We start from the raw sequence: 21,610 nt of genomic DNA, 5'->3' as shown, positions 1-21,610 counted from the left end.
AGGCTAGCAGACTCTGCAGGTCTCGAACAGGCGTTACCTTGACGCCAGGTCAACGAGTGATAGTAAAGCTTTGCGGGGGAGCATTTCTCTGGGGTTGAGTGGCTGGGTATATCAGCAGAGCATCATCCCGGTCATGATCTTCACAATCAGTCCAACCAAGCCTCCTCACTCGCAGTTTATCTGGTCAAGATGTTGTCCAAGAACAGAATTCTCCAACACTTCAATCGCCATTTGGCGATTGCCTTCGCAGTCATCGCTGTGTCAACCTTCAACTATGGCTTTGATAACGCAGCTTACAACAACACACAGGCCATGGAGGCTTTCCAGGCGCAATTCGGGGAATGGGATGCTGAGAAGGGCAAATATGCCATCCCACCATCATGGCTGTCCCTCTTCAACAGCCTGAACTATATCGGTTTCGGAGCTGGTGTTATTATCGGCAGTCTTGTCAGTGAGCGTTGGGGTAGGAGATGGTGCATGTTCGTCATGAGCGCTTGGGCTTTGGTTCCAGCTATCATGGCTGTTACGTCGACGAGCAAGCATCAGATCATGGCCACGAGAATCCTCAACTGTAAGTACTACATAAGCTTACATTTGGATGTACATAGCTGACATTTATCAACAGATATCTACATTGGCATGGAGCTTGCTGTTGTCCCTGTTTACCAATCCGAGATCATGCCCCGGGAGATCCGTGGTTTTGCAGTTGGCTCATACCAGTTCAGCTTGATGGTAAGTGCTCCTAAAATAGTGTTATAGTGACAAGCTGACACAGTATAGTCGGGAACTCTGATTGTAGCATGTGTTTGTCGAGGAACGAGCACTCTCTCCGGCAACCTCTCATTCCGGATCCCCTTTGGCCTCTTCTTCATCATCCCCGTCGTCGTCATGTGCGCCATCTTCTTCATCCCGGAGGTAAATAAACCGATTTAAGCACGAATTGCTTCATACTGACCAACTACAGTCTCCCCGATGGCTACTCACCAAAGACCGAACCGAGGAAGCTCGCGCCGCCCTTGGAAAGCTACGAGAGGGCAAAGAGACCGAAGCCGAGATCGACGAGAGCTTTGCTGCTCTCCAATACGCCCTCGAGCACGAACCTGAGCAGGGCAATTACCTCGAGCTTTTCCAGGGAAAGAACCTCAAGCGTACAGCGATTGTTGTGGCTATGAACTTCTTTCAACAAGCTACTGGTCAAGCCTTTGCCTCGACCTACGGCGCCATCTTCATCCGAGACATTGGAACCGTCAACCCTTTTACCATGACCATCGTCAACGCCATCGTTAATCTCTGCTCTGCTTTTGCCGGTCTATATCTTGTTGACCGAGCTGGCCGCCGGTAAGCCATTATTCTCCCTCAATACCTGAACATCATCACTGACTTTCACAGACCTCTCCTATTGACGAGCGCTGGCTGGATGTTCTGCGCCATTATCACCATGGGCGCTCTCGGCACAGTTCCCAACCCATCCTTCGGTATCAAATCAGGCATCGTGGCAATGCTCACCCTCTTCGGATCCGGCTTTACCTTCGCCTTCGCTCCTCTAAACTATGTCATCACCACTGAAATCCCCGCCCTCCGACTCCGCGACGCATCGCAGCGAACAGCATCCATCGTCAACGTCGTAGCCAACTTCCTCGTCAGCTTCAGCATTCCCTACATGTTGTATCCTCAATACGCCGGTCTGGGCTCAAAGGTTGGATTTGTTTTCGCTGGTATTCTGGCATTGGCTATTGTCTTTGTTGTCTTTTGTGTTCCTGAGTGCAAGGGCAAATCTCTGGAGCAGATCGATCGTATGTTCAATGAGGGTATTGCTCTCCGCAAGTTTGGAAACTACAAGCCTGAGGATCTGACTGGAGATGTTGAGGAGATGGGAGGTAAGGAGAAGGGAAACGCTTCGGTTGTTGTCAACCACCGCGAACAATCATAAGCACCGTTCGTCCAAGTCTGTAATGAGCAATTGAAATAGGGTGGTAGAAATTAATTGTGGATGCATCAAGACCGGTATAATAGTTTTTTTTTTTTCATTAATCATCATCATGGCCTCCATCTTGGTGACGGCAGCCAACAATTCGTTGTCATTTTGACAATAGCACTTCCTCTGGTCTCACTATAGAACTCATAACTGTCTCGTCCGCATCAGTTTGGATCGTCTCTATTGTCCGCTCAATGAATATGTTCTCAGCGCTAGACCCATCGGACTCGTTTCCTCGTTTCACTATCAGTATAGTGTCTCGGACGAATTGACGGGCTCCAGGCATGCATGCCACCATCATGCCTACGCAAATCTCGATGTTTGACCAGATTATTATTCCGACGGAGTCGGCTGCGTGGACAGTCAGCAGAAGTTAGCATAGAGACTCGAGTGATTTGTACCGGTTATGTTCCGTGAAGTTGAAAATACTATAAGGCTTGGGATCCGAACGGAACTGACAATTGTAAGGCTACATTATAACGATGAGCATGACTAACATTGTACAGACACTTTAGACAACTTACAAGAGGCCCACTCCGAACATGGCAATTACCCCAATCTTTTTCTTCAGCTTGATCCCGATTTTCAGCAGTTGCGTCATTGGAAGAATCATCATCCAAATATCCAAAGCAACGTTCCATGCACCATGTGTTATGCCTATGAGATTTCCACTCAAGATAACACCTTGCGGATTCTTATTCTTCCACCCATTCCAAAACAGATCGAGTGGCCTTCGTTGAGCGAGGATGAGTGCTAGATATAGGGGACACATGACGAGAATAAAGATCGTAGTCCATCGAACAATGGTGCGGAATTTCTGATCAGGGAATATGCGAAGGAAGAAGGCTAGGATCGATAGTTTCAAGAGGGCGAGAGCTGTAGCGTACGATAGTTCGGAAGCGAAAATCAGCTAGATTTGTTAGACTTGTAATTACACCATGGTGTCATGATCTCCTACGATGAGAAAGGTGCGAATATCATCTTCTTCCACGAACCAAATATCGAGTCCGAGACCCTTCGAGGTGACTAACGTCGCACAACTTGCGTCAGCATTATATCAGGATGTGATGAGAAGGGTAACACCCACGGACTTGGCAGAAAATATTAAATGCGATAATAAATGGCTATTTAATCGTCAGGGGCACGGCCACAAAAGTTTGATTGCATCACATACCAGAGTTGCTGATATCAGACTATCGTCATGCCCATATGGCACGAATCCAATTATCTTTGAGATGGCTCTCATGGTAAAGAAGACCATAGCCAAAATGCCTATTGTCAAACAGCTGATTCGAATTTCTTGACGACGGTCGGTGATCGGCCAGTCGCATGCGCGGGATGTTCTGTTCTTGAAGTCTAGCTATTGCGTTAGCCATTGATATTGAGGCCACCACACGCAATTTGACGAAGCCTACCCAAGATCTCGGTGAAATTGCAGTCGTGTTTGACGCATACTTCTACACTATGATAAATTGGCTTATATTGGCATAGGTCGTCCGTTTGGCTGCCTTGAAAAGCTTCTGTGTCGTTCGTCTTCGTGAAACATGTCCTCTACAATCGTCAGCTTCAGATTGGTTCAATCAAGTCAATGATACTGACCGCACACTCGGATGTTCCGGCTAAAGGATCGACGGCGCGTCTGTCAAGCTCATGAGTTTGGGCTAAACCTCCAGCAGGTATCAAGCATAATGCAAACGCGTATAATACTCGACGTACGAGCATCGTAGCATTTGGCAACGAAACGTTGTCCAAACAAAACAAAACACAAATTCGTTCCTTGGAGCGCGATCATCATTCTTATGCAAGGGGGAGATTACATATCTGCCCTTGTGGCGCAGACATCCCGAAAACTAACGCCCTTTTTTGCATCGAATTGGCTCTTTTAGGGATTGTACACGGCAAGTTCCAGGTATCGTGGCACGTGTGTAACGAATATGGCTTCGATCTGTGAGACAATGATGGTTGTTTGAGCACGCAAATATCGATCTGTAGCACAGTGCGATTTGTTTTCAGGGATGTTAGCTTGATCGGGGCCGTCGTGGCTGCCGGATCTGGACCCAGATGGTTTGTATAGCATTCCAGATGCGCGGGGTCAACGATGGAAGTCTATCGCCGCATACAGGGCTGTAAAGTCACGGACTGATAAAGAAAATCACCTGTAACATAGATTCAATGATGTTGAACTGTAACCGGATGATTATTCAGTAGTTATCCATCTACAGGCAAGTAAGGGACCAGATATCTGCACGCATATACGACATCAGATCGTTATGGATGCGGCCATGACACTTGACACGCTACCAGTGAAATAGAGTCCGTGTCACATAACTACCTTGAATACGTCAATCAAGCAGCCACATAAACCAGGAGCGGAAACATTCTGTTCTTGAAACCCCCTTGCCCTTTCAGCCACCTCTGCCGTTCTGCAAGGTACAAGTAACGAGGCTTATCGCTGGATCTTCAAAGGCGAATTATCTTGTTTCTTGGGCGCCAAGCTATCTGAATGATACGATCTTATACTTTTGGCCAGCTTCGATCAACCTCACAGGGCTTAAAGAATTCACTTCCAGTAATTTTCTGCAGTTGCCGCGGGCGTTTTCAATGCTCTAAAAATAAACATGCCGAATGATCTGCGATCAGGTGTACCGACGGTTGTCGGCCAAGACCCTTACCGGAGCGAACGAGGCTACGACGACGTGTAAGAGGACGCCCTTTCTCTACCAATCAGAATATGCTGTCGGTTCTCTGTCTGACTGTGAAAGGAATCTCGTGTATGCGGATAAGCAACAAGCTAATCGGGTTAACTGTTATCCCGCGTCACTTCAAGCTGTCCATATCTGCCTTTGCCAAGTTTCATAGCCAGAGTTGATATGAGTTCACGGATATAATATGGGTTAAAGAACCTGTCATTCTAAACAGATTCCTTCTTTTGAGACAGAGCCTACTACTACTCAACTATCTAACAGCAGATTTCGAGTCTTGGGCGATTTGAATCCCGCGGCCTGATGACTCACCCGTAGGGCGCGCCTCAGCTTGATTGGGACTGCTTATACGATAGCTGCTTAAAGTGTCCACTGGGCTTGCATAAACATCACTTTACCGACCAGTACCACAAATAAGTGTAACGTTGCTGCACAGACTTCATGTACAGATGATTAGCAATGGGATAGTCGCTTCGAGTGACCTCAGGTAACGTAACAACGTTCTTACGGCCATTACTACGGGAAGTCTTCCAATGCAAGGCAATCCGTGCTATATAATTATAACTTCTGTAATCCGTGATTGTACGTCCAGGTCGGAAAAGTCGGCTTACCAACCCCTGCTAAATAAAATCCACCGAGACCATCAATTATGTCCCAACTTAAGATCGCTTCGGTTCAGTTCGAGAACTGGTCCGGAAGCAAGGATAAAAACCTAACCATCATCCACCGAATGGCAAGCGATGCGGCAAATTGCGGATGCAATGTCGTTGCATTTCATGAATGCTCGGTTACCGGCTATACCTTCGCTAGCCGCCTCTCCAAAGAAGAGCTCCTTGATCTTGCGGAGGAGGTCCCAACCGGCCCAAGCACTCGTTCTTTAGTTAAGATAGCCCGTGAGCTAGCCATTACTATTCTGGCTGGGCTGTTTGAGAAAGATGAGAATGGCCATATTTACAATACCTACATCTGCATCGACAGCAACCGAGGTTTCGTCGCCAAGTTTCGCAAACTGCACCCTTTCATCAGTCCACATCTAAGTCCAGGCAACGAATATGTGGTATTCGACCTTCTCGGTTGGAAGTGCGGTATTCTGATATGCTACGATAACAACGTTGTCGAAAACGTTCGGGCAACAGCTCTTCTCGGTGCAGAGATCATATTCATGCCGCATGTAACAATGTGCACTCCGTCAACTCGCCCAGGCGCTGGCTTCGTTGATCCATCGCTTTGGACTAATCGAGATCAAGATCCAACTTCTCTGCGGGCCGAGTTCAGCGGTCTGAAAGGCAGGCAATGGCTGATGAAATGGCTACCAGCAAGAGCCTATGACAATGCAGTCTACGTCGTCTTCTCAAATCCTATTGGCATGGATGATGATCAGTTGAAGAATGGGTGTTCCATGATTCTTGACCCTTTTGGAGATATCCTAAGCGAGTGCTATCTGCTTGGAGAGGATATGGCTGTTGCGACTTGCAGCAAAGACAAGCTTCAATTGGCAGGAGGATTCCGATACAGACAGGCCAGAAGGCCTGAGTTGTACCGAGACATCCTAGGTTCAGATCATAATTCCTCTCTGAATGTTTCCTGGTTGGGCAAGTAGGACTTCCTGGACGTCTAGGCTGGCAATGATGAAGCCCAGCTAGGAGTGGCTTCATTCATCAAACGGCAACGGTCGCGTGGCCCAATGGCAAGGCGTCTGACTACGAATCAGAAGATTCTGGGTTCGATCCCCAGCGTGATCAATCTTTTTGCCTGTCGGGCCGATCGCTACCGTTCCAGCTATGAAACTTAATCTTCATGCCATTCGCTCGGTCCCGATGTTAGTGCGTCTAAGGTGTTCGGTCCCGATGCGATTTATCTGCCTTATGCAGAAGGAATGTGAGAGTTGCGGGTGGCGGCGGTTAGTGGGACGAAGTTACTGGATTAGCGGGCTCTTGATGAACCCAGTGGTTTGGTTATGGCGCTGCCCTGTCGGCAAGCCCTGTACCATGTTTTCTTTTAACTTTGTCGGCATTGGCGACGAAGTTGAGAATCTAGAGTGGTCTATATAATTCAATCTGTTGTATGCAATAATTCCAACGATGATTGAAGCTGCAAGTGGTTATGTGACCTCTCGATGGATGGCATTGTTCGGCGAGATTCATAATGAAGATAAGATTAAGAAATGGTCAACAAAGTCTATTCAATTTCATCAGAATAATTAAATTCTTAGCCATTGTCCTATGCGTGGATTACAACGTTGAAGACAAATGCAATCAGCATCATGTACATCAAGTTTGCCGGCAGGCTACCCGCCGCTCTACTGTCTTCAACATCTCCAGTCTCTGCCGCAGTAGATGAAGGTGCCGCCGAACTTGTAACCGACCCAGTCGCTGTGCTAAGAGTGGTTACAGTAACTGTCGGTAGCTCTGTCGGGATTGCAGTACCCGCAGACTCTGCAGGCTGATCGTACTTCAGATACCTTCTAGGGACGCCAGTGGCGGCAGAAGCACCAGGCACATCTCGTATAATCTCAATTATGTCGTCTTCGGCCTCTTCAGAATTATACTGAGCGAGGGAAGTTTCGATATTCGCCCAGCCATAAACAACATAGGCACCTCGGAGGAAATCGTCACCAAGCATAATGTTGGTGGTGTCGTCATAATAGACGACTTGACAATATGCAACACCGTCAACACCGGCTTTTACGTTGGTGGAACCGAGAAAGTTTGCGAATGGCATTTTGATAGTCAAGTCGCCAAACGTGAAATCTATGGTTTCCTTGGAGCTTGTTTCGCAAGGCGCTACAGCATCCAACTTCTCATCGATGGAGATCTTCATGGTCCTGATCAGATGCAAGGTCATGTTGAGGGTCAATCTACTCTGCACTGTGCCCGAGTCGAGGAGTACTGGCCGCGGTTCAAAGTCAAGATCTGAAGTCTTTCCATAAGAAGTTGTCCCGAAGCCTGTCATGACCACCAGGGCTCTGTCTCACAGGCCAATTTGGTTGTCGACCACAACGGGATAGCTGACCAGGGGGCCTATGTACTTGGCTTTGTTGACGCCACCAAACAGGAACTCCCCATGCGTCTTGTTGTCGAGCCACAAGCTAAAGGCCGGAGTGTTGATTTCTCCTGCCTCAGCCAGAGCGTAAGGCAGATTGGGATACCTTATCTCAGCGTGTTCTCGGGTGTAGAGACCAACGCCGAAGGTACTAGTTATGCCATTGGTTGCAGCGTTGTATTCAGATACACCGACAAACTGGAAAGATTTCAGCGTAGAAGACCTAAGCGTGAACGTGTCGTTAGCATATATACCCTCCCAGACACCTGTTCTTCACCCCCACTCAAAAGTGTGTGACTTTTCTGGGTTGAAGACACCACCATTGCAGTCTTTTTTTCTCACAAGTCTCAATCTGATTAGTGAGGACGATCAAGTCGGAGCTCCCAGTGTCGATTTCAGCGGAGAGTCCTTGGGCAGGGTTTCCAATGGTAAAGTCGGCCCAGTAGAGGACGCCTTGCTGGTCCACCTTCATCTCGGCAATGTCATCGTTGCCTCTCTTCTCGTGGCCGGGGAAGACATCTTTCGTTCACTTCTCAAAGTTTACCGAGACCATCGATGGATTGTGGCGTTTATGGAGTTGAAGAGCGTTGGCGCAACTCAGAAGAGTGCTGGACAGAACAAGCGATGATCCGTTCATTGCGAGCGAAGTGAAGGTCAGAAAGGTAAGAGATAGTTCAGAAGGGAGAACATGTTGCGCCAAATTGATAGACTCTTGGCCATGTTGCAAGGTTCCTCAGAGATATGTTGTTTACTTGCCGGTGTCGGTGATCTTTCTCATCTTCGCGCCACTGGTCATTTATCTCGGGACCGAGACTTTAGGACTTTCGAATGCACGTTAGATTACAGTGGAAACGGAGTCGTTTCAACTCTTCCCCATTAATCCGCTATCGTTCTCCAACCAGTCATGGCATACGAAACATCTGGAGGTGCTGGCTAGTGCCCCGGGCCGATCCTCGTGTTTTTAGTCCCCAGTTCGAAAGAACAATTGGAAAGACATCTTCTCGGTCCCGAAGCGTGCGTCTGTGTTTTTCGGTCCCGATGTTGAAATTTCAGCCTTACAGAACAGGGATCATAGATGCAGCTTTGGGAGTGGCGATGGTTGGCGTTGGACCCCTGATCCGTTCTTCTGCATTATCCCGAGGTTCGAAGAATTCGCTATTTACCCGGTTTCGATAGGGCTTACTCAACTGAACTAACCGTGATCTCTCTGAATGACCTTTTGTGCTGGAGCTGACGATCAGCAATTGTGACCCATAACGCTAGTAGCAATCCTTGGCGGTTCTTATGACCATACCCTGGAGCTTGATATTTGAAGTCAGCGATTTGGCCCAACGAACTGACTACAGAGTAGTACCTAGGATACTTACATGACTATAATAATTAATGATAAATACGGCGTAATATGTTGTACAGCATAATTAAGCACTGACTTGTCTGAAGGTTTCGAGTCTAGATTGTCCCATGATTGACCAAGTTAGTGACGGAACAATCACTCACACAGGGTCATGATTCACGACGTCCAACCTTAAGGAGCCTGATATGAAACAAATAAGAAAATAGATATCTGCGTGTATGAAAGGACAAACTATATATCTAGGAGCGATACGCGCTACTCAGATAGCCTAGTAGCCCTAAACGAGGCCCGGCGTGCTAATATGGAGTGGAACAAATTTGCTGACGAACATCTAAACATCCGGTGTGGTGTATCGGTTATCATTCCGCGTTTTCATTACGAAATATCTACCGCGGCGAGGAGGGTTCGACTCCCTCCATCGGAGTTTACTTTTGCAGTTTATGTTCTTTTTGTTGTTATTCGTGACATTTTATCATGCATTTCGGTGTCGTTCCATTCAAGGAGTGCGTTATGGCGGCGAGCCCTCGAACAACCCAACGAGACACAGCCAATCAACGGTCGAATCAGCCAACACCAATTGCCGCCAATATGGAAAAAGAGCAGTGCCAATTGATTGCAAGTAGAAGAAGCAGACGCTATTTATCCTTTACTGCAGATACAAAGTGCAAAAAATGGAGGCTGAGGGATTTGAACCCCCGGCCTTTCGCAAGCATTCGAAACAATGCAAAGCGAACGTGATACCCCTACACCAAGCCCCCTGTTGGATGCTGAGTCAGACGCTTATTGAGCACTATGATGATGACGCTCAATCAGATGCGAACATTCAATCCCGAAAAGGGAGGCTGATGGCATTTCTCGCGTAGCAAACAATATTGCTTTCACTCAATTCTTGGGAGGGGGGCATGAAAAACTCTGAAAAGTCATGAACGCTTCCTCAGTTTTACAAGCGGCATAGATTGAATTAGCTACTGGTGTCCATCCTTGGAATAATACACCTGTATTACAATTGGCTGCTAGAACAAGGTCTATGGCTACCTTCACGATGTATATATTTAATTCGGGTTGATAATACAATGGAGTCGCCAATGTGCAAGTCATAACTCGCATCAAGTGCAAAATAATAGAATAGCGGAATGCTAGCTGGTGCAAAGGCCCAGGATAGCTGATTTATAGGGAAGCTCCATAAACGTGGTTCTGAACCCTCCGGCATTTCAAAGCAAACCCGAAGCACCGGGTCTACGAGAAACCGTGAGTCACATACCCCTAGACAAAGGAAACAGTCTGGACTTCGGAGTAGCTCTATTGCCGAATATGACGTACCCGTGGATCTGACCTAGCAGAAGCCCCATCTCCGAGTGGGACTTCCATTACTAATTTAGGTCAAATCCACGGGGGTAGGTAGTTAGGACGTGCAAGGTATCACTTTATTCTTGTCTCAATTCCGATCTTGGACTTTCCACAAAGGGTCACATTGACTCAACTTTGCTCTAGGATGACACATGCAGTGCGACACACCAGCCCGTGGGAAAGGGAGTTTGAAACGATGGCTGACGTGATATCGTCATCTCGAGGCTAGATCGATGTCTTTGTTGGTGGTGTTCCGGGGTTGGTTATGCCAAGCGCAGGGAGCGAATCAGACTGCTTGATTATTGGCAAACACCGAATGGAGCTATCCACATGGCAGTCATGATTCCTCATCCAGGAATGCGGTTGTGGCTTCATTCTTTGTTCTCGGCATCCACGGCATCTGAGTTACAGTTTACCGCACTTCCCATATGAACTCTTTAAAAATAAGCTCTTCTTTTCTTTAGCTTTTGTTTGGCTATCTGCCAGCTTCAAACATGTCTTCCGACCACTCTGTTCTGCTTCGAAACGCTACTCTCCTTGTTCCAAAGGGCCCTGGATATGATCATGTCATTCCGCTCAAGAACCATTCGTTGTTGATCGAGGGTAATAAAATTGCTCGCATCGCGCCTCGCATTGATCCTCCATCTGAGTCAACTGAGATCATTGATTGCACGGCAAAGATAATTTCACCAGGATTTGTCGATACTCACCATCATGTTTGGCAGACTCAGCTCAAAGGACGACATGCCGATCATTCGCTGCTGGAGTACATGGTACCAGGTTAGTGATATTTGAATGGCTCAAATCACGAGTTGCTAACACCTCCTGGCACAGGAAACATGGCTTCGCACAGCTATAAACCCGAAGACGTGTTCTGGGGTCAGCTTGGCGGATGCCTCGAAGCCCTTGAGGCAGGAACGACTACAATTGTAGATCACGCCCATATCTCATACTCTCCAGAGCACAGTGAGTACCCCGTCATTCGTATCTAAGCCAAACACCTGTAACTAATCGTGATCTCAAGACAATGCGGCTCTTTCAGCAACCATCTCATCTGGTATCAGGTCTATCTACTGCTACTGTCCAATTGGTAGGGTCAAGACCTGGAAGCCCCTTGCAATGGAAGAAGAGTTGCTTCCAGCTTGGCTCTTCGAGCAGTTGATCTCACTGTGTAAGGCAGGCCCATACGCCAACGGCCGGGTGACGATGGGCTTCGCGTTCGACTCCTTCTACCTTCCACAGGATGTAGTTGTCAACATCTTCAACCAAGTTCGCAGCTTGGGTATCAAAACCATCACTTCTCACTACGTCCCAAGTCTTCTTCGTAAGTTCGCATGTATCTATTGGTATGTCTAGTTGCTTATGAAATGAACTGTAGCGGGCTCAACGCTAGATTTACTTGAAAGTTATGGGCTTCTCGAGAAGGACATTCTTCTTTCACACGCGACTCCATTGAACGACTCGGACGCACAAAAGCTTCTGAGAGTCGGAGCTGCAATCTCTTCGACTCCAGACACTGAGCTGCAGATGGGTCACGGCTGGCCTGTGTGCTTTCAGGAAAACGCCAAGTCTATTAGCTCCCTCGGCATCGACTGTCACAGCAACAACACAGGTAGCATCGTCGCTCAGATGAAGGTTGGCCTCCAAGCTGAGCGTGCTCGCCGCAATGATCGGATTCTCGAAGCAGGAAAGATCCCTGCCAGAGCTCAGGTCTCTGCCCAAGATGCATTCCAGCTTGGGACAATTGGCGGCGCAAGGGCGATCAAGATGGGCGATCAAATTGGATCTTTGGAAGAGGGAAAAATTGCTGATCTTGTAATCTGGGATACGTTGAGCCCTACGATGATTTGTGCCGCTGAGGAAAATCCGATCGGTGCTATCATTCTGCACTCGGCTCCTTCTGACATCGATGCTGTTATTGTTGACGGCCAATTCAGAAAGCGAGACGGACGGCTGAGAGATACTAAACTGGATTTGAAGCTGATGCCTGATATGAAACACGAGAAGACTGAGGTGCAGTGGCGCGATGTTGCAACTGAGCTTTTGAGGAGCCGCCAGAGCATTTTGGAAACTGAGAAGGCTAGTGGAGCTGATGATCGAGAGGCAGGCTTGGAGAACACAGTAGGACTCTTGAGAATTGACAAGGACAAGTTAATTTATTAGTACGTGGTAGTTAAATATTGCTAGCTAGCGATAGAAGAGAATAGCTTCGGCTATCCCAGTGATACTGATCCTAGTGCTGCAACATCTTCTGAACCTGGTCCCAGTATCTCGGCGCAGCATGACGTCGCAGACTCTTGCCCTTCCAGATCATAAACAGAAAAGTACTAGTACATCCAAGAGATAGGAATCCCGCCATAATGAAACAATTCTGCAGACCCATGTTGACATACCAAGGCGTGATACCATAGGAGATAGCGAAACCCAGTGTATTTCTGATGATGATGATGGAAGTGGTGGTGTCGCCACTGATGTCCTTGAAGCAATCGACGTTGTAAGACAAAGCGATTGATCCACCGGTGACACAGCTGAAAGTGAGAACCATCAGTCCAACAGCCAATCCAGCCCAGTGGATGTCGTTATCAGCGCCGACGCCCCAAACGATAAGGCCAACACACGATAAGAAGGCAGATAAAGCCAGAGGCCAAAGTCGCTGTTCAGGCTCTCGGACACCATTGTTTCTGCGAGCAAGTGACAGCGTAGTGCGATCGGCAATGACACCAGACCAGAGACATCCAAGAATAGCGCCGATGATAGGGCCGACATAGATCAGACCGACCATGCTGGTAGACCAGTTGTAGGGTGATGCACTGAGGATAGGGCTAGTGGTGGCGTTCAAGACATTGTACCAGCAGAGATTAATGCCGTAGATGAACCCTGCCCAGGCGACATTGGGGAAGAGGACCATGAGCGGAAGTGGAGACAACATGGACTTGAACATGTTTGCTTTGGTTGGACGACCATCCTTTCGGGCAAAGAGCTTGAGATGAGTGGCGAGACTCTTCTTTGTGTGCACGGTGCCCTGCAGCTGATCACTATTGATGATAGCGCCAGCACCCTCCTTCATCGGCCTTTCGGGGACATTCTGTGCGGAAGCAACATCATTATCCGCTTGACCCTTCACTGGCTCATCCTGATCTTCGAGACCTTCAAAAGTTGGACGGAAATAGATGGTCTCTTCCATGAAAAAGAACAGGATGACAAAGCTGAATGCAGCGAAAATGGCACCGAAATGCATGGTCCATCGCCAACCGTACGCATCGGCGAAGAAGCCAGCAACCACTGGTGCTAAGAAATTGGAGCCGAACAAGGCGAAGACATACAAACTCATCCAAGTTCCTCTCTCGTGCGCAAAGAAAATATCGGGAATACTGACTTCGGGCAGCGACTCGATAGGCGAAACGAAGAAGCCGAGAAGGATACGGTGAGCGTACCACTCCCCAGCAGAACGCGAATACGCAGTCCAGACCATCAAGGGCACAGCAGCGACAGTGGAGATGAGATAAACACCGCGTCTTCCATATGTCAGGGCAATAGGCTGCCAGAACAGACAGCTCCAGCCGAGAAAGAGGAACATGACACCGGTGCCTTGAACCAAGTCGGCAATGGAGATACCGGTGTCTTGGGAGATCTCAACAAGAACAGAGTACTGGAGAGTAGAGGGAAGACCAACGCCTAGGGTGTAGACGAACACCATGGCTGCTGAGATGAGCTTGCGTCGTCTGCTCCAATTGAGGGGATCCTCTGGATCGTCGCTGGGACGAGGGACAAGTTCAATATCATTGCCATCACTGCGACCAGCATCGACCAGATGGACTGTGCCGGGGACAACTTCAGAATAGGCCTGAGCCATGGTGTAAGTGATGTTGTTGTGGAGAAGTTACAAAGAGTGAAGAGAGATGTTGTTCTCCATTGGGAATTGGTACCAGAGCGTGGGTATATATGCATGCGATATGATAGGCATGTCGCTTAATCTATCTATCATGATCCACTCCACCATGAGATATCACTCTTCGGACGTAAGGAGCGCTTCCAGCGACGATCCCTCACGCGGCAGTTCCATGCCCGATAACAAGCCATCTACAGACGCCTTGTCACTTCTGGACTAGATCTCGACCATTTAGGTATCTCTAGTCGTAGTCCCTTGGCATCTACAAGCGAAACGCGGGGTAAGCATGATAAACTCGCTGACGCGGGCACAGAGAGATTATCTCGCACTATCAACTACCGCTACTTAGCTGATAGGAGGAACTTTAGCTCATATCGCTAGCGGTAGGACTTGACGAAATGGGAAAGTCTATGAGACCGCGATCATGAACAACCATGCGGGGAACTTTATGGTGGTACGCGGTAATACACCTAATTGGCTGCCGTGCGGCTAGGCACCATTCCAAGGTGAATTCGATTGGCAGGGATCCTTATCATGGTTCGTGAAGCAGTGAAGACGTCAGAGCGGCAGAATTAAATGGGGGACTTGATTGCTTGTGTTGGTATTGCCAGCTTCTACCCCTCAAGTCGGCATGATGAAAAGTCCGCGATTACGTATATAAATCCAGCTTCTCATGACACCTCATCTTGCACTCTAATCCTTATCTATCATCTGATCCGAAGGTCTTCGCTATCATGTCATCCAAAATCGTCCCCGTCATTCAGCCAGTCCCTCTCCAAACAGGTCCGCCAGAGTATGAAGCTCTTCGGACATCCATCCTCGAGGAGTTCGGCAGCACCGTCCCAGACGAGCTCCGCCTTCCAAAAAGCCTCATCGGCAATCCCCCAAAGAACGTAACCGGCATCCCCAAAACCTGTGGTATCTTGACCGATCAAGAAATCGACATCACAGAGAACTACGACGCTACAGCACTCGCAGCTGCAATCGCATCACGAAAATTTACATCCGTCGCTGTCGTCACTGCCTTTGCGAAAAGAGCTATCATCGCTCATCAGCTTACATGCTGCTTGACACAATGGTGGTTCGAAAAGGCTGTACTTACTGCCCAGCTTCTTGATCAATATCAAGACAACACTGGAATGACCTGTGGTCCTTTGCATGGCGTGCCAGTCAGCATCAAGGAACACATGCCGGCCAGCAACCACTGGTCAAATGTGGGATACTTGGCGACTCGAAAACTTGACAGAGAAGATTGTCAGATGGTCAAGATTCTTAGGGATGCGGGTGCTGTCCTATTCTGCAAGACAAATCAACCGCAGTCCATTATGCATCTTGAGACAACATCGCCTTGGGGGAGAACCCTGAATCCTCATAATATCAATCTATCGGCTGGAGGGTCTACTGGTGGCGAAGCCGCTCTTATCGCTCTTCGTGGTTCAGTCTTGGGCATTGGTACAGACATCGGAGGAAGTGTTCGTGGACCAGCGGGGTTCTGCGGTATCTATGGTCTCAAGACGACGTCCTACGTGTTCCCCCAGAAAGACTTCTTACCGGGTGGTTTCGCCGCTGAATTGAACGTCTTGTGTTCAGCAGGGCCGATGTGTACCTCGCTTCGGGATGTTGATCTCCTCATGTCGGTCGTCTCCGGTTCTCGTCCTTGGCTGAAAGACCCTCGACTTGTCCCTCTTCATTGGACGGGAAGGTTGACGGAAAACAAGCCGTTGAAGATTGGACTCATGATCAATGACGGGCTCATCACTCCCCAGCCTCCAGTAACAAGGGCTCTTGAGTGGGCAGCCCGAGAGCTACGATCTAAAGGGTTCGATGTCAAGCCCTTCCGACCCTACGGGATGGAAGAAGCCATGAAGGGTATTCGCCGTGCATACTGGCCAGACGGCGGCAAGACAGTCAAAGCATACCTCTCAGCCACGAATGAACCTATGAATGCCTTGACTAAATGGATCATTCAAGACGCTGAGGGTCCTGGGCTCGATGCCAACGGCGTTCTCAAGCTTCGCGTAGAACGCGATGATTTCAGATGTCGTTTCGCAGAGCACTGGGAGTCACAAGATGTGGACTTTGTAATTTGCCCTGTATTTGTTGGCCCGGCATGTTCTCACGAAACGGCGCTCTACTGGAATTACACGGCGCTCTGGAACTACGTTGACTACCCCGGCATTGTGATCCCGACGCCCGTCAAGGCTGGCGCGAAAGGAACTGAGAGCTATCCGCCGGACAGTGTTCCTTTGAGTAAGGAAGAGGAACAGGTCAGACAATTCTGGGCGGAGGGTGATTTTGAGGGAGCGCCTATCAACTTGCAGGTGGTTGCGAGGAAATATTATGATAATGATCTTTTTGCGGCGGTGAAAGAGATTGACAAGGTCATCAATCAGCGGTGATTTGGTTATTTGGAAATGGTGATTGGTAGATAAGTAGCCAACCAGATTCATAAACACATATGTGCGGTCAGCACGCACCTCGCATTATCTCGCTCTCCACAAATGATTTTATTTCATCCAAGTTTTCATCTCAGAATGATAACAGGTGCAATTGGTGTCATCTCACACCTGTGTATCTACTTGGATGATATCGCCAGAGTTCAGCCATCAATTGAAGAGAACCTCACCATCCGCACAGCGAAATATTAGCGTAAATCGCCGCAACTGATCTGATTAAACGACGAAATGTTATATTGCGCACTATAAAGACGTCTACTGTCTAGAACTTACAGCCACGAATCACCTTCAATATGCACAGATCTCCATCCGTGGAGCGGCTTTCGAAGGCAGAGTCAGGCACATCGGAACAGCCTCAGTATTCTTCCAACAACTTCTCAACCTGGCTCAACCTTCCTGATGAAAGACCTGCGTATATCCAGTCTTATGTTACAAATAACTACCAGGTTACACCCGATAACAGTTCTGCATATGTCCCGTATAGTATAACGAACTACCAAACCTCATCTCCGCCAAAAGCGCAACTTCTGGGCTATCCACCTCCCCTACCTGCGCCTCCCGCGCCTTCTGCAGCCCAGAATACCTTTATCACTCTCCGATCTCTACCTCAACGCCAACTTGATAACTACAAAATTATTGACCATGTCGATGATGTGCTTAGAAAAAGCCGCAGGCCATCAACTCAGGAAATTACGTATACCCCGTCTTATGTTTCGGATTACTACCAGGTTACACCCGATAACAGTTCTGCATATATCCCGTGTAGTATAACGAACTACCAAACCTCACATCCGCCAAAAGCGCAACTTCTGGACTATCCACCTTCCCTACCTGCGCCTCCCGCGCCTTCTGCAGCCTATGGACCTCCTCCGGCCCCTCCCTACCCAGTTTACGAGTCCCACCTAAGGAATAATCCTGCCCCGCGACTGAGAGTCTATAAACCTGGCCCCCGACAGAGAGTCTCGATCGCCTGCAGAGCCTGCAGATATTGCCGGAGGCGAAGGGTTCGTTTTACCTGACGAGACTGGCCAGGTTCAAGCTGCTAATAAATCACAGATCAGGTGTAGTGGTCGGCCAGATGCCATTGGTGGTAAATGTAATAATTGCGAAAGAAAGAAAGAAGACTGCATATCCGCCGAGACATCACATTCCGCAGCCTTTATCCCTGTTAATGCTATGCCTGGGCCTACATCAGAGGGCGGCAGTGTTTACGATCCCATTAGCCAATCGCCGTGTATTCCGGTTCCGTCCCCAAGCCGACAAGTCGGCAGTCCTGGTACCTATACTCAACAATCACAGCAATCTGGTCAGCCTCTCAAGACTCAAGAGGCATATGCAGGTTTGAACACGACTCGCCAGCAACCTTTCAATCCTCGGATAGATCTTAAAACACCCGCACAAACTCTGCAGACTGAACTGGGACATAGGGACGATCAATCTGAGACATATGGGCCATCGTTCAGCTTTCATAGACTTCAGCAAGCTTTAGAGTCACAAAACGATGCTTCTGACCCCTACCAACATTCGCTGATTCAGGATCTCAAAGTCCTTGAAAGTTTCGCCCCTGGAGCTCTGGCAAAGTCACTGGCAATCAGACAAGACCTTGAGCGGCAAATTAATTTGATAGGGCAGAAGTCTGGAGACGACGTCCGGTCTAAGCTGGAGGAAGAAACTAAAGTTCTACAAGAATCTAGTACTGAGCTACCTGATGCATCAGGGTTAAGATTAAGAGCTCGTGCTCCTTCATCCTCCCCGACTGTATCATCCGACGTGGACGTGGTTTCAGTCTCTGAAGATTCAGAAGGAACGTGTCAGCTAGATAGGAACACACAAGGGTTCCGCATCTTCGGCCGAGTGTTTCGCCGTCTTGCCGTTCTCGGTCAGCAGGATGTCATGGCGAGGGGTGAATCGAGCGGCAGTAGCTCAAAAGGAAAGCAAGTTGCACAAGGCGGGTCTTCAAGCTCCTCTGGTACGAGGGATGGAACAAGCTCAACACGTGGACGGAAGAACCAACGGCAAGACGACGACCATGGAGATGAAGGCAGAGACAAAAGGAATGAGCCACCTCAGAAGAGGGGCAAGACAAGTCAATCGCAGTGCGAAGGGCGGTCGCAGTTTCTAGCATGCCCATACTGGAAGTTAGATCCGGAAAGGTATTGGGATTGCTTCATGAAGAAGAACGATACTATTGCACACTTGAAACAACACTTGACGCGCCGACATACACCCAAGTATTATTGTCAGATCTGCTACGAAACGTTCAAGGACTTCGATCCATTTGATTCGCATGTATTGAGAAGGTCATGTATAAGGGGCCCATCAGCAAAGCTGGAAGGCATATCTCAGCAACAAAAGAACCAGCTATCACTGAAGAGTAAAGGCTCAGTTGAACAACAATGGTATACCGTATGGTCAATCCTCTTTCCCGATATAGACCCCCCTTCTACCATTTTCATTCATTCGACACAATCGGAAGACTTTTGCCGTATGCAAGAGTTTGCCCAACGAGAAGGAGTTGCTATTATGTTGGAGGAGCTGGACTCTAGTGGACTTGTAATCCGACCTGATGCATCCAGCCAACAGCTACAATCGACAGTACAGAGAGCTATGGTGTCGATATTCAGAAACTACTGGAACAGACGCGAACCCAATTTCGAACAGGCTGAAGAGCCAAATCTAATCCATGGTAGTGGATCGGCCCCTGGGAACTCACTTCAACAACAGTCTACTCTAGAAAACCAAGTACGTCAGGGCGATCCTATCCTTATCGATCTGAACCGGACAATAGCGGATGACACGGATAATTCTGTGCTCCACAGACTGAATAGGTCGAGCAGCAGTACATGGCCCCAACTACCAACGGTGACTCCATGGCTTTCCAGAGAGGCTGTCCAAGATCACATTGAAAGGGGACCATGGGCTCCTACCTTCTTGGAAGAACCGGCACTCGGGGAAACCTCCACAAGGAATGATCTAGCTTTCAGTCTTGAGAGTTCGGGCATGTTGGACTTGGATGCCTTATTGAGAGACGTGATAAATACTGAAGCATAGTCTCTGTAGGATAGTTGTTGATTTGATTGGCGCGACTTCGAGATCAATAAATTCTGGAACCGATCTTGGACATAACAACTTCCGCTGAAACTAAAACTGTTTTCGTTTACAACGTCTATCGATGTATGACTACTGTCCCAAAACGCCAATATTACACCGTCCTGCTTTGGGAACAATAAAGAACTCTCCGGCCTGTGTCATAAGTTCATCCGTCATATCCCGATGTAGCTGTAAGCCTCTACACTCGCGGAAAAGCATAGCCAAGGTGACAAGGATCTCCATCCGAGCCACATGCATACCGACGCATCTCCTCGCACCGATGTTAAAAGGAACATGTGCTCGTTTCATTTCTGGGGTTGGATTCAGGAACCTGGTAGCATCAAATCTTCTACAGTTAGTGATTGCACCTGCCTCCGAATATCCCTGCAGACAAATCACGTACCTATCGGGATCGGAGAAAACATCATCAAGCCGGGAAATGAGCCATCCCGTCGTGTAGACCATTGTACCTCCAGGGATATCCCAGTCATGAACAGAGATCCCAGTCGGAGGTACGAGTCTCTCTACAAGTGCTGCTGCAGGATTATACATCCTCAGGACCTCTTCCAAGACGCTGTTCAAGAGGGGTAGTACCTCAACATCCTTGGTCGTGAAGTTCATAGGCAGACTACTGACCTCCTCCTCAATCTGCGCCCGGAGGTCTGGGTCTCTGACAATCTCCCATGTCGCATAAGTCAAAGTAGTAGCCGTACTGTCCGAGCCGGCAACAAGAAGCATACTCACCTCAGAGCTCAACTCATCGTCGTTCAGGCTGGGCTTCTTGCCTTTCACCTCTTGACTCAACAAGTGAAGGGCGATACTTGGGCCGCAATTTGATGAAACTCGTAGTTCGCCGAGTGCTGATGTTACACGGTTGAAGATGGTTTCAGTGACTTGACCAACGTCTCTAAGCCAGGCAATAGGAGACCACTTGAACAGAGATATGAGCCTGCGGGGGAGTACTGCTTGGAAGACAACAGAAGGACCAGCATGACTCAAAGCCGTATAGAGGGGTAGACCTTTCCCACCGGAATGTAACAAGTTGAAGGATTTGCCGAAAGACATCTCACTGACGACATCGACAGCCAGGCAGCGCCACCATTTGTAGACATCGGCCTGGCCTTTCTCGGCCTCGTTCTTGATATTGGCTACTGCTTGACTAGCCAGTCGCTGAATCTTCACTTCCTGTTCTTCCTTTATTGATGCAAAACCCCTACCAATGATCCGTTTGCGTTCAGAGTGAATACGAGGATCTCGCATGGTGAAGAGCATAGATGAGTGGCTGAAGCGGATGTGGTCAAAGACGGGTGCTTTCAGGCAATGGCTACCCACGCCGTGCACTTTGTAGTAGCCATCGACACTGTTAATGGAAACTTCCTTGGGTCCAACTCTGACTACTGGACCGTGAACCTTGTGAAGATGGCGAAGATGCTGACGGCTGGTTCCGACTGCCCTGGTATATAGCAGTGGAAGACCAGTGAAGTGGGTGTACCATGGTCCAGGGAGGCGTGAAAGCGGGCCACGGTGATAGTTGAACAAAGCTCTGAGCACAAAGGCTAGGATCACAATAGAGAGGATGGGTATAAAGGAGAGAAACATTGCTTCAGCGACAAGTGGGAGTGGTTGTCGTCAACTAAATCGTATGAAGTTATGTCCATCTGTGGATCCAGGCTACTTTATGTACGACACCATAATCTGTAATCTAGCCCAACATCCATACTCACAAATTTCACCATGATATCCTCAGGTCTGGAA

At 48.5% G+C, this 21,610-nt stretch overlaps 10 protein-coding genes across 11 annotated transcripts; 5 read left to right on the top strand and 5 right to left on the bottom strand.

Annotated features, from left to right (window-relative positions):
- The first annotated feature begins 30 nt into the window (after nt 1-30).
- FOIG_10342 (uncharacterized protein) lies at nt 31-2,067 on the top strand. The gene is made up of 5 exons (XM_031210672.1): nt 31-571; nt 626-732; nt 781-915; nt 965-1,338; nt 1,390-2,067. Exons 1-5 carry the CDS (start codon nt 190-192, stop codon nt 1,928-1,930), a joined length of 1,539 nt encoding a protein of 512 aa, XP_031059383.1. The 5' UTR covers nt 31-189; the 3' UTR covers nt 1,931-2,067.
- FOIG_10341 (uncharacterized protein) lies at nt 1,630-3,792 on the bottom strand. Of its 2 annotated transcripts, XM_031210670.1 has the most exons (8): nt 3,575-3,792; nt 3,391-3,526; nt 3,150-3,331; nt 3,063-3,099; nt 2,934-3,001; nt 2,500-2,885; nt 2,377-2,444; nt 1,630-2,326 (listed from the first exon to the last, which is right to left on the bottom strand). In XM_031210670.1, the coding sequence occupies exons 1-8, from the start codon at nt 3,695-3,697 to the stop codon at nt 2,079-2,081; spliced, it is 1,248 nt and encodes a 415-aa protein (XP_031059381.1). In that variant the 5' UTR covers nt 3,698-3,792; the 3' UTR covers nt 1,630-2,078. The 2 variants fall into 2 exon arrangements, with proteins under 2 accessions (XP_031059381.1, XP_031059382.1); XM_031210671.1 differs by having other exon boundaries at nt 1,630-2,444.
- A 1,534-nt stretch (nt 3,793-5,326) lies between these two features.
- FOIG_10340 (uncharacterized protein) lies at nt 5,327-6,277 on the top strand (the record flags this gene model as incomplete). Its single annotated transcript, XM_031210669.1, has 1 exon — nt 5,327-6,277. The coding sequence occupies one exon, from the start codon at nt 5,327-5,329 to the stop codon at nt 6,275-6,277; it is 951 nt and encodes a 316-aa protein (XP_031059380.1).
- A 620-nt stretch (nt 6,278-6,897) lies between these two features.
- On the bottom strand, nt 6,898-7,629 carry FOIG_10339 (uncharacterized protein; the record flags this gene model as incomplete). Its single annotated transcript, XM_031210668.1, has 1 exon — nt 6,898-7,629. One exon carries the CDS (start codon nt 7,627-7,629, stop codon nt 6,898-6,900), a length of 732 nt encoding a protein of 243 aa, XP_031059379.1.
- An 18-nt stretch (nt 7,630-7,647) lies between these two features.
- FOIG_10338 (uncharacterized protein) lies at nt 7,648-8,191 on the bottom strand (the record flags this gene model as incomplete). The annotated part of the gene is made up of 2 exons (XM_031210667.1): nt 7,648-7,942; nt 8,040-8,191. 2 exons carry the CDS (start codon nt 8,189-8,191, stop codon nt 7,648-7,650), a joined length of 447 nt encoding a protein of 148 aa, XP_031059378.1.
- A 2,543-nt stretch (nt 8,192-10,734) lies between these two features.
- FOIG_10337 (uncharacterized protein) lies at nt 10,735-12,659 on the top strand. The gene is made up of 4 exons (XM_031210666.1): nt 10,735-11,200; nt 11,255-11,386; nt 11,445-11,744; nt 11,799-12,659. Exons 1-4 carry the CDS (start codon nt 10,915-10,917, stop codon nt 12,581-12,583), a joined length of 1,503 nt encoding a protein of 500 aa, XP_031059377.1. The 5' UTR covers nt 10,735-10,914; the 3' UTR covers nt 12,584-12,659.
- Nucleotides 12,654-14,319, bottom strand: FOIG_10336 (uncharacterized protein; the record flags this gene model as incomplete). Its single annotated transcript, XM_031210665.1, has 1 exon — nt 12,654-14,319. Exon 1 carries the CDS (start codon nt 14,271-14,273, stop codon nt 12,654-12,656), a length of 1,620 nt encoding a protein of 539 aa, XP_031059376.1. The 5' UTR covers nt 14,274-14,319.
- Nucleotides 14,320-14,872: 553 nt separating this feature from the next.
- Nucleotides 14,873-16,708, top strand: FOIG_10335 (uncharacterized protein; the record flags this gene model as incomplete). Its single annotated transcript, XM_031210664.1, has 1 exon — nt 14,873-16,708. Exon 1 carries the CDS (start codon nt 15,044-15,046, stop codon nt 16,706-16,708), a length of 1,665 nt encoding a protein of 554 aa, XP_031059375.1. The 5' UTR covers nt 14,873-15,043.
- A 350-nt stretch (nt 16,709-17,058) lies between these two features.
- FOIG_10334 (uncharacterized protein) lies at nt 17,059-19,671 on the top strand (the record flags this gene model as incomplete). The annotated part of the gene is made up of 3 exons (XM_031210663.1): nt 17,059-17,769; nt 17,822-19,507; nt 19,594-19,671. 3 exons carry the CDS (start codon nt 17,059-17,061, stop codon nt 19,669-19,671), a joined length of 2,475 nt encoding a protein of 824 aa, XP_031059374.1.
- A 274-nt stretch (nt 19,672-19,945) lies between these two features.
- FOIG_10333 (uncharacterized protein) lies at nt 19,946-21,454 on the bottom strand (the record flags this gene model as incomplete). The annotated part of the gene is made up of 2 exons (XM_031210662.1): nt 19,946-20,201; nt 20,259-21,454. The coding sequence occupies 2 exons, from the start codon at nt 21,452-21,454 to the stop codon at nt 19,946-19,948; spliced, it is 1,452 nt and encodes a 483-aa protein (XP_031059373.1).
- Nucleotides 21,455-21,610: the final 156 nt, after the last annotated feature.

Source organism: Fusarium odoratissimum, assembly GCF_000260195.1.
Source record: "Fusarium odoratissimum NRRL 54006 unplaced genomic scaffold supercont1.18, whole genome shotgun sequence".
NCBI lineage: Eukaryota > Fungi > Ascomycota > Sordariomycetes > Hypocreales > Nectriaceae > Fusarium > Fusarium odoratissimum.
This window is presented reverse-complemented; position numbering and strand designations above follow the sequence as displayed.

Coding starts and splice junctions, on each gene's coding strand:
- FOIG_10342 (XM_031210672.1), top strand. CDS start 190: ATGTTGTCCAAGAACAGAATTCTCCAACACTTCAATCGCCATTTGGCG. Junction 733..780: donor CATACCAGTTCAGCTTGATG/GTAAGTGCTCCT, acceptor GACACAGTATAG/TCGGGAACTCTGATTGTAGC. Junction 916..964: donor CCATCTTCTTCATCCCGGAG/GTAAATAAACCG, acceptor GACCAACTACAG/TCTCCCCGATGGCTACTCAC.
- FOIG_10341 (XM_031210670.1), bottom strand. CDS start 3,697: ATGCTCGTACGTCGAGTATTATACGCGTTTGCATTATGCTTGATACCT. Junction 3,527..3,574: donor CCGGAACATCCGAGTGTGCG/GTCAGTATCATT, acceptor TGACGATTGTAG/AGGACATGTTTCACGAAGAC. Junction 3,002..3,062: donor TAATATTTTCTGCCAAGTCC/GTGGGTGTTACC, acceptor GTGCGACGTTAG/TCACCTCGAAGGGTCTCGGA.
- FOIG_10337 (XM_031210666.1), top strand. CDS start 10,915: ATGTCTTCCGACCACTCTGTTCTGCTTCGAAACGCTACTCTCCTTGTT. Junction 11,201..11,254: donor GCTGGAGTACATGGTACCAG/GTTAGTGATATT, acceptor CTCCTGGCACAG/GAAACATGGCTTCGCACAGC. Junction 11,387..11,444: donor CTCATACTCTCCAGAGCACA/GTGAGTACCCCG, acceptor CGTGATCTCAAG/ACAATGCGGCTCTTTCAGCA.